Source organism: Carettochelys insculpta, chromosome 8 (genome assembly GCF_033958435.1).
Source record: "Carettochelys insculpta isolate YL-2023 chromosome 8, ASM3395843v1, whole genome shotgun sequence".
Taxonomy (NCBI): domain Eukaryota; kingdom Metazoa; phylum Chordata; order Testudines; family Carettochelyidae; genus Carettochelys; species Carettochelys insculpta.
In genome coordinates, this window is record NC_134144.1 from 9,611,551 (window position 1) to 9,624,327 (window position 12,777).

The following is a 12,777-nucleotide window of genomic DNA, read 5'->3' on the forward strand; positions in this document are numbered from 1 at the left end:
CAGGTGACACAGCTGCAAGTGGGAGGAGGCTGGGATCTCCCACCCAGTGGTAGAGCAGTCAGCCGGTACCTGTGAGGAGCTGAGTTCCCTCTCATCACATCTCAGCACTTCACAGGTTTGGGCCTCGAAACTCTTCTCTGCCTCTGCGCTTTGCAGAGACACCAGTAAGCCCATTGCTTGGAAGCGATGAGGTTAATGGCACCTCTAGGGCAACGTTTCCTAAACGGTGTCCTGCAGAACCCTGGCATTCCGCGAACAGCTCGCAGGTGTGCCGCGAGCGCTTGGAAAAATACACTGGCGGTCGATCGTTTCAATTATTAAAACCAGATACAATGTTACTTCTTCGTTGCTAGGATACTGGATTCAATTATGTCCTTTTGTTTTTGCCTTATATGTTGCTGCTGTTTGGGTGGGTTGTTATTTTTTTTTTTTTTTTTTTTGGCCTGAGAAATTTTCATAGGTGCTTTGCATAAAAGGTATGACCGTTTGGTGTTCAGTCGTCTCAAAAAGTTTAAGAAACACTGCTGTAGACCAGTGGTATCCAAAAGAAATTTACCAAACGCCACATCCCCCTGCCCTCAGCCAGCCTCCACCTCCCCAGAGCCAGGCACTCCCCGACATCACAGCCAGGGACCCCACCCCCCCCAAACCCTAACTCTGAGCCGCTCGAGCCATGCCAGCTGTGCTGCCAAAAGTCACTGAATCCTGAGCTACACCACCTCCAAGCTGCACCTTCTCCGAGCTGTCCTGCGGCTCCAAGTGAGCCTCAGGAGGAGCAGATTCCACCACTGCTGTCGCACAGTTGACCCACTGAGTGGTGGGGCGTTTTTCTTCTACCTTTGCAAGACGTTTGTTCAAACTGCTTAATAGTAACTGGGTGGTTGGAAGACATTGACAGGACTGTCCAAAAAGGATGAATTAAAAAAAAATTAGGTGAACGTAAAAGAAGTTCAAATGTTTATCCATAAAAAGGATGGGACACGCGGGGTTAATGCACCCTCTGGACGAGCGGTGCGTACCCCCAGGGGTACAGTACCCCTGGTTGAGAACCGCTGCTCTGGACGCTGCTGGCTTGTTTTTAGCCTGGTGTTGCTGTGCTCTTACGTTTCCACCTGTTTTACATTTCCGGTGTTTTATGCTGTGTAGATGCAGCCATGTTGGTCCCATGATACGCAAGGTGAGTGAGGTAATATCTTTTATTGGACCAACTTCTGTTAAGAGAGAAAACGTATTACCACTTTATATCTCGACTGCCCTGCGGTGGTCCAAAACGAAAGGAAGGAATTCAGGGCCCAGGTCAGCCTCTCAGCCCTGAGTCTTTAGCCAGGTAATTCTTACGCTACTTATAACAAGGGTCAGACAGCAAAGTATTCACAGCACAGATTCGTTCAGCCTTTATGTTTCCAGAATGACTCACATTCTGACATCTCCCAATTAATTGAGGATTTTTTTTAGGTTCCCTTAGACTCTCACCGAAGCTGCCCTGAGCGTACCATAGGTCACAGTATCACAGAAAGCTAATAAAGAGCACCTTTCACTGTAGCTCTGAAAAGCATGTCTAATAAATGGTATCGTCTCAGCTCTCACTTATCAGGTGCCCTACCCAGTTCTGTACAGGTTCCAGTGCAAAAACTGATAACATGTAATCGCCCATTCTGTGCCCAACAGCAGCCCTGCAAGGGAGCTTTGTACATAGTAATTTGGCTGCCCAAGAGAAGGAAGGGGTGATGATGGGGGGGAATCAAGCAATTCAGTAGCGTTAACTGGTGTGAAAGAGGGTTTATTAAAATGGTGCTCTGCTCTGCTCGACAGGGACTTCAGATTCAAAGTAACCAGTTCCTGGCAATCGCTTAACCATGGTCCCAGCCTCTGCGTGAATAACTTAGCACTCAGCAAAATAACTGTGGAGGATCAGTTCATCACTGGTGATGTCCTACCACATGGAAGTTCAGTAGCACCTCAGAAGTTAAACCCAAATGCCAACAGCTCCCAAAGGCTTCAGAGGCAGTTGTATTTATCCTGCCTTACCTAGGTCATCGTGACGCCACCAACTTTCCTAAAGCATCTGTGAATGGAGACTTAGGCAACAGTGACCGCTCCGGCCTTCCAGCAAGACCAAACATGGAAGCACTAGAAGTTGATGACATCAGTCCGGCCTTGGAGGTGACTGAAGATTTCTTCAATAGTTTTGATGCTAAGCTGGAAAAGGTTGTGCAGCCATCCGAGGTGTACGGGGTGCAGGAGGTTCCCGAGCTGGTCGGACATGAAGTATTCAGTCAGATAACAGACAGGCGAGATCTGAGGAACATCGCGGCCTTAGCTAAAAGCAGTCTGATTTGGGAACGCAGCAGAAATGGCCTTTTGGAAGCCCACGTTCCGAAAGTGTTCCCTGTCAAAGATCAGTTTACGGGGCAGAGGGAGATGACCCCAGAAAATCTCTCATGGGTGGAAAAAGGAGAAGACTCAACTTTTGATATTTTTAATCTCTGTCAGCGGAGGAGAGACAGACCCCGCTCTGTGAACGATATCCTAGTGCAGAACGAGGAAGCCTCCGCTTTCAAGCCAGGACATAACAGGTCATACTCGGATATAAGCCACATAGACTGGGGCCTTATCTTCACAGGTGCATCTGTGAAAGAGTCATCGAGTCAGGATGCCAATGGCACCAGGCAGTCATGCCGAGCAACCACACTAAATCAGGGGGACGACATTCAAGGGAATACTGGTATGTATTGGCACTTCACTGCTTTTATTCATAAAAAGGATGAGAAACACTGAGTTAATGTACCCTGCTAGGCTGAAAATTATGAGCCAGGTCCTCAGCTGGTCTAAATTCACATAGTTCCATCGACCTCAGTGGATCTACATCATTTTAAAGTAGCTGAGGATCTGGCCCATAACTGTAAAAATCTTCCGTCGCTGCTGTTACTTTTTCTCCGTTTTATAAGTACACTTTTGTTTTTTCATTTCGTTTGGGCGGACTGAAGAAGATATGTTTCTCGCTCTCTTTGGTTAGTTTCATTTGCTGGTTCTCAGGTTCTAGACAGTTGGGGTTCTGGTCTGTTGGGGGCTGGTTAATCTGCAAACAAGTGGTTTTCATTGGAGCGTGTGAAAGAAGTCATGAAAAATAGCGTTGCTTTTCTTAAAACAAAAAGAGATACCACCTGACTTTGTTTTTAATTTTATTTAGTCTTGAACAACTCAGCACTCTCCCTTTAAGAAAGGTTAGATGGTTGGGTGCTCAGCTCACAACCAGCAGAAACTCCAGCAAACAGTCTATACACTTGTCAATATTAATGCTTCTCTGTCAGCTTTGTCATTCTTTCTCAGTGAGCCACACAAATGCAGCAAAGTTTTGACGAACCGTACGTTTCCTTTACTCTCTCTCAAGCAAGGCATTTGATGAGATTTAGCTGGAGGCCTCAGAAAACCCAAACAACAGGTTGAAACTCTCAAATCTCGTACTCTCTTATCCGGTAACATCCATGATCTGGCATGATCTTCGTGAGCCGGCTGACCACTTATCATGGGTGTGGCCAAGTTTCCCGTGGTCCCATAAAGTTGGTTTCCAGCCACCAGTCCTGGCTCTCAGTGTTCTGTGCTGTTGTTTAACTCTAATTTCCCTCGAAGAGCCCAGTAAGCAGTGGATGTGTTGGTAATGCTGCTAAAAATATTGACCTCCCGTGGTCTGGCAAATTCTCTTGTTCGGCACCAGTCAGAGAAGTTCAACCCATACTGTCTCCTGCTTCATGACTGTTTATTTTGCAGCTGCCAAAAGTGTGCAGAGCGCTAAAAGTAGACACTGCCCATGCCACAGAGATCACGCACTTTAAATAAAAACATTGCTTAATAAATGGATACAAGAAAAACAAATGGGGAGGGGAAGCGGAAGGGAAAAGCTGGACAATAATTATAATAGACTGCGTGGTTGCTTAGGGCAGTGTTTCTTAATGACTGGTCTGTGGACTGATGCTGGTCCCTGATGCCATTTAGGAAGGGAGCAAATGAGTCCTGGGTATCAAAAAGATTAAGGAACACTAGCTCAGGGGTTAGAGGATGCCTTTAAGTCCAGATTTTCCCAGCAGGTTGGCTCCTGCTTCACCATCGAAGGTTGTGTCTACACTTGCATTCCTCTTTCGAAAGAAGAATGCAAATGAGGGAAATTGAAAATGCAAATGAGGTACTGATTTACATATCGTGTGCTTCATTTGTGTAATCTCTTTTCGGAAGAGATTCTTTCAAAACAACAAAAAAACAGTGTAGATGGGGCTCTTTCGAAAATAAACCCCATCTTCGAAAGAACCCTTCTTCCTATTTTGTTTCAGCGGTTTATTTTCAAAATAGCCCCGTCTACACTGCTTTCTTTCTTTTGAAGAAATCTCTTCTGAAAAGAGATTATGCAAATGAAGTATCAGATATGTAAATCGGGGCCTCATTTGCATTTTTGGATTTCCCTCATTTGCATTCCTCTTTCAAAAGCGGAATGCAAATGTAGACATAGCCAAAATGAAGTGGAAAAATCTGCCTTTTAAGGTATACCCCTGCAGGAGGGAAGGTCAGCCCACTCCCTCTCCCCGAGGAAGCCCCTAAGTTTTGCCTCCTGGAGCCGTTCAGCTCACAAGGAGAATATGCCCGCCACTTCCTTTCTTCACGGAGCACCTCCGGCTTCCCGTTGCTTGTGGTTCCTGTTCTCCTGTCCATACTGAGCAGTGCGCCCAGGGGAGAATATGGAGAGTGCTTCTCTTTGTTCCATGGCTAATACAGGTTGAACCTCTCTCGGCTAGACAGCAATGCTGCTGGCCCCATGGTGCCCCAGCAGTGCCGATTGCTCACTTTCCCAGGACCACCACTGGAGGTCAGATGGGGCGGTGGGTTTTCTGTGCTGTGGGCGGTTTGTTTGCTAGGAGATGGAATGAGATCAGCAGTGCGTTTCACAAGGGTCATCAGCTGACAAGCAGCCGTTGGTCACTATCCAACTAGGCCCTGGTTGAATCAGTGACTAATATCCAGTCTTGCAGAGCAGCAGATGTGCTTTGACCTTTTGACCTCTATGTCCGGCCCCCAGTGCTGGCGATACTTTTTAAAGTCACTAGCAGTCCTGCTTACGGCATGGTGGGTCTCCGGCCCTAGCCCCGCACTGCAGACCGGGCCTTTTGCCTGTGAGTCGTGCCATCAGCATGCAGGGGGTTTCCCACCGAACGGGCATAAGTATCTGCTAACCCTGGGGAAGTCACTGTGTTGCATTAGAGCTCCTCCGAAAGTTGATTCTAGCTGCTCGAGCATTTTTCTACTGAACTTTGTCTTTGTGCAAAAGTGGCCTTTTTCCCTGAACTAAACTCTCCTGCGAAAGAAAAAAGATTCTCTTAATCGAAAGCCAAAAAAATTTCAACTTTTGGCTTTTTGTGAAAAGCCTGGGGCGTATTTTAGGGGGAAACATCGACAATTCTTTATTTATTTTCTTCCCTCCCACCACCCCACAGGAAACACTGTAACCATTTTCTTTCCAGCTTAGTTATTACCGCAATGAATTGGCTGAGCAGCAATAATTAGCAGAGGGCTGTGCTGTGAACCATTTGCTGCTCTCTTCCTCCTCAGAGAGGGAAGAGCAACGCCTGTTATAATAATCCCTTGTATATTTATTTTAACAGTCCCCTTTGTCATCAGCAGATCTCAAGAGCTTCAGATCTTTGATGTATTTGTCATTACGACACCACTGTGTAATAGAGCCTTGCTGTTATCCCCACTTTACAGAGGGGAAGCTGAGGCACGGAGAGGTGGCGTGAATTGCTTAGAGATCCTAGAGGAAATCGGTGGCAGAGCAGGGAATTAAACACAGGTCTTGAAACCTTAGGCTGATGCCCTAATGACTGGACCAACCTGTAGGAACCCTGCTAGGAGGGGAGGATCCTACGGTCGTTGGCAGGCTGCGGAGGATGTGCGGGTGGTCAGCAGTGATGCTGGAGGTAGGGATACATTGGCAGACCTGCAGGAGTGGGCCGATGAGGGGGGCTGCATTAGGTATTCTGCTCTCTTGTGCATTTGGAAGAACCCTGAGAAGAACACAATGTTGAAGACAATGGGTGAAGTGCTTGTTTTGACCAGTCAAGGAATGGAGCCCATATGGCCTTGTGCTTGGAGCACTCACCAGGCAGATTTTTAGATGTCCGATTGTGATTTGTGTCTTAGAAAATCTCTTCGGCATCACCTGCCACACTGCTTGTGGTATACAGAGGTCAGGCACGGAGAGATGCACCAGTCAGCAACCCCTTGAGGGGACACTGGGTACAGTGTTATGCCTCGTGTCTTTAGCTCTACGGGACACCATCCCAGATCTGTGCTACGCCTCAGTACAGATGGGAGGGATTGAGGCATCACAGCCTGGTCTGACCAAGATCCCAGAACAATCAAAATTAAATTGGAGCCAGGAGCTACTTTGTGGAGATGAACCACTGACTTGAAGATTAGCAACAGCAAGTGTGTCAGTATGAGACACCTGCAAGTGGAGGAGCTGGCCTGACTTTGGCAGTTGCCTTCTTGTCTACACTTGACTGCACTTGCCAGTTACTTTGGTTCAGGGAGAGTAATCTAGAGATTAGCATCATAGAACACTGGGACTGGAAGGGACCTCAGGAGGTCATGAAGTCCAGTCCCCTGCCCTCATGGCAGGACCAATCACCATCTTTATCACCCCTGTTAGATATTTGTCTAAGCTGTTCTTGACTCTCCCTAATGATGGAGATTCTACAACTTCCCTCAGCAATTTATTCCAGTGTTTAACCACTCTGACCTCTTGGATTTTTTTTTCCTAATGTCCAACCTAAACTTCTCTGGCTGCAATTTAAGCCCCTTGCTTCTTGTCCTACCTTCAGAGGCCAAGAAGAACAATATTTCTCCCTCCTCCTTGTAACACCCTTTTATGTACTTGAAAACTAATATCATGTCCCCTCTCAGCCTTCTCTTTTGCAAACTAAACAAACCCAATTATTTTAATCTTCTCTCATAGGTCATATTTTCCCTTTAATCAATTTGGTTGCTCTTCTCTGGACCCTTGCCAATTTCACCATGTCTTTCCTAAAATATGGGGCCCAGAACTGGACAGAATACTCCAATTGAGGCCTCATTGGTGCAGAGTCATCAGTGCATTGATAATTGCTGGTGGTATAAAATTGCAGAAGGAAGAGACATCAACACAAGCAATGAGTACAATGAAGGTCAGCTGAACAAACTAATGACTTGGCATACGGGCCCAACAAATAGCAAGAACAACTGAGGTCGGATAACAGGGCGAGGTCCTGACTTGTATATACTGACTTATTCTACCGAGGTTAATGGGGCTAGTGTTTAGTGAAAGAATTGTCCCACCAGCTTGAGTCTGTTCACCGACACAGGTTCTGTTAATTCTTTGAGGTGACACTTTTGGTATCAGTCTTCACAGTAAAATAACTACGTCAGTTAAAAACCTTTCTTGGTGCCGCATACCTGCGATTGACTTACTTTGCCTAGTGTAGACGTAGTTTTAGAGCGACTCGGGCACAGAACAAACACTGCCGGGGCAGAACCGTTACAGAATTGGACTGAGCTTGGATGTGAGGCTGGACTGGGCCTCACCCTCTCCACAGAGTGAAGTATTGGGCTGCAGGTATGGTAGGAAAAATGGTTTATCCCAGTGGGGCTTTGTGCTTTAGAGCAGTGGTTCCCAACCTGGGGTACACGAGGTTATTGCAGGGGTCCGTGAATAAAATAAAAGATAAATAAAAAGGATCATAGAAAATAAGGTTAAAATAAATTGCAAAGTTACAATCCGTTATTATTTTTTAAATTAAATATCTTCCAATAATGCTGTTAATTGCAGTCCGAAAATCAATGTTGTGGTTTCCTTTTTCTTTTAATGAATTGTACACAGCAGCTAGAATTAACTTTCATGGGGCCCTGCGAACGGTTTGAGGGGGGTAGATTGGGTAGGATCATGAACCGTTTGGGTAGCCCCACTGAATTTGATAGGGCTGCTTATAGGCGTATATCCCAGGCCAGACGACTTCCCCAAGTAACTCCTAGACCGACTCATTTAGGAAAACATCTGGGCTCCATATAAAAATTGTCATTGGTGGAGAAGCCATCACAACCCTTGGTACATTGCTCTAGTGGTTAATTACCTTCCCTGGTAACCTACCGTGAAACACCCGTGTAGAGTGGTTTGCCAAACCGAGGGCACAGTGCTAAGCTCAGAGACTAGAGATGAGTAGTCCAGTTTAATTATGTGTATTAATTACTTGTCAGTCCTGCTTCTAAATTAGCAACAGTCCTTTGCACTTTGAACACCTGATCCTGCAGCCAAAGAAATCATTATCTAAGCTTCCCTTGATTTCAGTAGTGTAGGATCAGGGCCTTAAAGTATAGTCTTTCAGCTAAGGATTTTCCCGGTGCCTTGCAGACATTAATGAATTAAGCTTGGTGACATGCAGCATTATCCGCCTTTTACAGATAAGTCAACTGAAACACAGAAAGTTAAATGAGTTTTCCAAAATCACATGGCACATCAGTGGCCAAGCCAGAAACAGAGCCCAGGAGCTGTCTGTCTGGACGAAACTGTTTGATCCAAAATGGATTCATATAATGCATATGTGAGAAAATACATTTTTTTGTTTTCAATAGCAGCACTCAGCTGGCATATGAAGGGACACGCTGCTTGCTTACAAACACAGGCACAACAGGCTGCTTGGCAATGGGAAAAAATAACCTCCCAGCTTTGCTGAAATCACTTCTGATCTCTCCTCGTCCAACGCCCAGGGAAATCAGAGATACTTTGAGGCTGGAGAGCCACCGTGTTAGGTGGACACTGAGTGCAAGAAATTTTAATGAGATGTAATAAAAACAAACTATCCGGAGATAGGAGGTAATCTGCAGGGAGAATTTTCTGCTGCTCCCAGCTGCCATCTGTTTGTTTTTCTCCTTATTTTTCACGAAATTACAGTTCAAAAAAGCATAAGCCCAGATGTGGGCTATTTACTGTGATTATCTCTGTTGTTACTGGGCCTCAATTTAATTTCCTTGATGTGGAGTGGGGGGAGAAGAGAAATGCGGTTTCTCTCGATGGGGTGGACAGGAAGATGGCAGCGCTCAGTAGTAGATGGGTATTATCCGGCTCCTCCTGCCTCAAGGAGATGAAGGAACAGAGGAGGGAGTAGGATGGGCACCTTCTAATACAGTCCATCTATCCGGCATCCAGAGCCCAGATCCAAACAGTATGAATTTAATGTTAACCAAGCTTGCTGATGGTTTTGTGCCAGTGAAAGTGGAAGCAGGGGAAACCAAAGCCAATTCCTAGAAGCCTGAGGGAAGAAGGGGAGTTGAATGTCTAGCCAACAGAGGCAGCTTTTCTATCACTCAGCATAAGACAAGCAAATTTCTGTGTAGCTGAACAAGGCCTGGACAAGAGGGGCGGCTCTAAGGCCTGGTCTACACTAGGGATCAAAGGCGATCCCAGATAAACAATTCAAGCCACTCCATTAGCGTAGCTAGAATCAACATATCAGGATCAACTTTGTTCCCTGGCGTAGATCAGGAATCTTCAGGCTCACACCAATGTCCCTTACGCTGCGTCAGCATGGAATACCAGGATTGACGGCCGAGCCCAGAGAGATCGATTTGACTGTGTCCTTTGCCCCTCATGGCCCCCATAAATATAGGCATACCCCGAGTTTGTCTTATTACGGAAGATGCTTTAACAGTTGTCTGTACTTTGGAAGCAGAGCAAGGAGCAAGTGAGATTGCTGCTGGATTTTATTGGATTAAGAGAAGAGGAAGAGTGCTGCAGAATAATAATGGGATAGTGTACCCATTATCCACACTACAAAGTGATTAGTGTGGGTTTCAAAGAAATTAATGGCTTTTGAGTTAGCACAGAAATACTAATGAATGTCAGGGCCAGAGATGTAAGGGAGACAAAATTGTATGTTTGTTTTTGGTTGTTGTTTTTTTTTTTAACGTTCCCCTCTCCATTTGGGGTACAAATTTAATTTTTCTCTGCAACTTTTCCAGTTTTCCCTTTGAGCCAAAATACTCTCTAATAGAAAAGAAGATCTGAAGAATAGTTCTGAAAAAGTGGGTCTGCCCCACGAAAGCTCGTCACCTAATAAATTATTTTGTTAGTCCTTAAAGTGCTATGTGACTGCTGTTTTGTTTTGATAGACTAGAGACTACCACAGCTGTCTCTCTGTTACTACTCTCTAATAGGCTTTCCCTTTGCAGGGAGTAGTTAGATGTGTTTGTTTACATCCATTTCGGACAGGAGAATGCTTAAATTAATAAAATTGTTGTAAACATCTGTGTCTGCCCTGGGAAAGCTTATCGTGGTAAAAACCTGTTAACTAACATGATGTTAAACACAATTTTATCCTTAGTTTGTCAGGATAGTGGTCCGTTTAGGATGTGCTAGCTAAGCCTAACCTAAACTTTACCTCTTTCCTGGTGTAGTGGTAGAGGAACACCCTTAGCTTGATTTTGCTGTTATCTGTCATTGTAATTGCTGGCTGAGTTTAGCCCAGGCTTCTGTTACTAAATTCTGGTTTATGCTACAAAATTGGGTTGATCTAAGGCCATAGCTTACCAGGATGAGCATGGTCATTCCATGTGTGACATAGCTGAGGCAACCTAAACCCCAGTGTAGAAACTACCAGCAACTCTGTCAACTTGGCAGCTGCCTCTCACAGTGACAAAAGGAGTTCCATTCTGCTGCTGTAGTTAGCCAGCAGCTCCGTTTTTCTTGTGTCGTCTGACCTTCATTTGACTAGTATCAGAGGGGTAGCCGTGTTGGTCCGTATCTTCAAAAACAACAAGAAGTCCTGGGGCACCTTATAGACTAAGAGATATTTTGGAGCATAAGCTCCAAAATATCTCTTAGTCTATAAGGTGCCACAGGGCTTCCTGTTCTTGTTCCTTCATTTGACTGCTTTTCTTAGTCTTGGGTATGACTTCCCTGCAGTATTCATGCGGGCTCTTAGGGTTAATTTATATGTACCGGTGTCAATCTTCCAGAGTTTGCTTTTTGCCATGTGTGTTAAGATGTGGCAAAATTGACCTCTCTGGGCTTGGCCATCGACCCTGGTACTCCATGTTATCACCCGGTGTAAGGGATGTCGGCATGAACCTGAGGAGCCCTGGACTTCACTAGTGCAGAAAATCAATTCAGATACGTCAGTTCTAGCTATGCTATCAGCTAGAATTGCCAGAGTTGTGTATCAGAGATGGACTTTGTTCCCCAGTGAACAACAAGAAGTCCTGTGGCACCTTATAGACTAACAGATATTTTGGAGCATAAGCTTTCGTGAGCAAAGACCCACTTCATCAGATGCATGAGTGGGGGGGTGGTTTCAGAGGGGTATGTAAAGAGTGGGGTCCCAGTAAGAGGGAGAGCCAGAGCTGACAAGGTCATTCAGTCAGGGTGGAAAAGGCCCATTATCAGTAGTACGGAGGAAGAGAGGAAAAAACAGGTCAGATAAGACGGGGGGATATGGCCCATTGTCAGTCTAATGTGGAGATGTTAACATCTAGGGCAGAGATGCTCCTTTTGTAAGCTGGGAGCCACTCCAGTCTCTGTGTAACCCTTGGTTAATGGAGTCAGATTTGCAAATCAAGTGCAGCTCTGATACTCTGTTCCCTAGTGTCGATCTGCTCTGGCTCACATATTCCCCGTTGCATCCTTCTGCCCCCACACGTCGCCTTCTCACCTGAGCTCTCTGGTGTTTTCAGCCCACACTAGCTGGCCCAGCTGAGGCTATAGGTGCCAGTTGTGATGTCCAGCAGGCTAGCCACTAGCCACACGTGGCGATTTGTCCTGTTGAGTGTGGCTAGCTGGCTTGAACGAGAAATATATTTTCAGGATATCATGGCTAGTTTGCTATAGCAGTAGCCACCATAGCGGCCTACCACGTCCAAATTGGTTGGAAATGAGAGTAAGGGCTTTAAAACACTTGAAGGCCCATAACTCTGTGATGCCCTCCCACAGTTACCCCTGCTGCAACCAGGACAGACCAGTTCTCCCACAGCTCACTGGGAAAGAAGCATAGACGGAGTCATGTGCTTCTTGACAATTAAACCACCGGGGAGGTTCTAGATCAGGGTGGACAATCGTTTTGACGGGGTGGGTGGGGGATGAGGGGGACAGTCTGAGAATTTTGAAAGTGGCCCAGGGCCACGCTCTTCCAGGATGTTAATGGAGGAGGTGCAGGGGTTGGGACGGAGGTTGGTGCAGAAGGGAGCTTTGAGGATGGGATAGGAGGGGCCTTGGAGGGAGTATGCGTGCAGGAGGTGGTTGTGATCTGCAGCAGGGGGTGATGGTCTAATTCAGGGAACTGGAGAGCAGGGTCTGGGAGAGGGCCTGAGTGCAGGAGGGGGAGGCAGAGGGTTCGAGTTATGTGGCGTCTGGGTGCAGATGGGACAGAGAGGGTTGGGGTATGTGGTAGGGGGCAGGTGTGAGGGGGCGAAGAGTTTGGGTGGAAGGAGGATCTAGACTGCTAAAGGCAGCCGCTGGTGGGGAGACTTACCAAGACAACTCCCAGCCAGCAGCCCAGCAGGTTTCTTAGGCAGGCTTCTTCCTGCCCAGCCATGGCATTGGCCACCGTCTGCTCTGTTCGTAGCTGTGAGCCTGAGGAGTCGGGTAGGAGGTGCTTCATGCCGCTGCCTATGCTTAAAACAGGGAGCTCCCATTGGCCACAAACCAGCCAATGGGATTGTGCTGGGGGCAGGGGGCAGCATATGAACGTTCCCTCCCCTCCCCCA

General features: G+C 46.5%; 1 protein-coding gene across 5 annotated transcripts in view; it reads left to right on the forward strand.

Annotated features, from left to right (window-relative positions):
- PLEKHM3 (pleckstrin homology domain containing M3) overlaps nt 1-12,777 on the forward strand; it is a 123,642-nt gene that overhangs the window by 13,296 nt on the left and 97,569 nt on the right. For all 5 annotated transcript variants that reach the window (XR_012646476.1, XM_075001896.1, XM_075001895.1 and 2 more), the window contains exon 2: nt 1,813-2,725. Coding sequence is in view for 4 of the 5 variants with exons in the window: in XM_075001896.1 (XP_074857997.1) it covers nt 2,122-2,725 (604 nt within the window). In the remaining variant the exon portion in view is untranslated. The remainder of the gene's footprint in view (nt 1-1,812; nt 2,726-12,777) is intronic.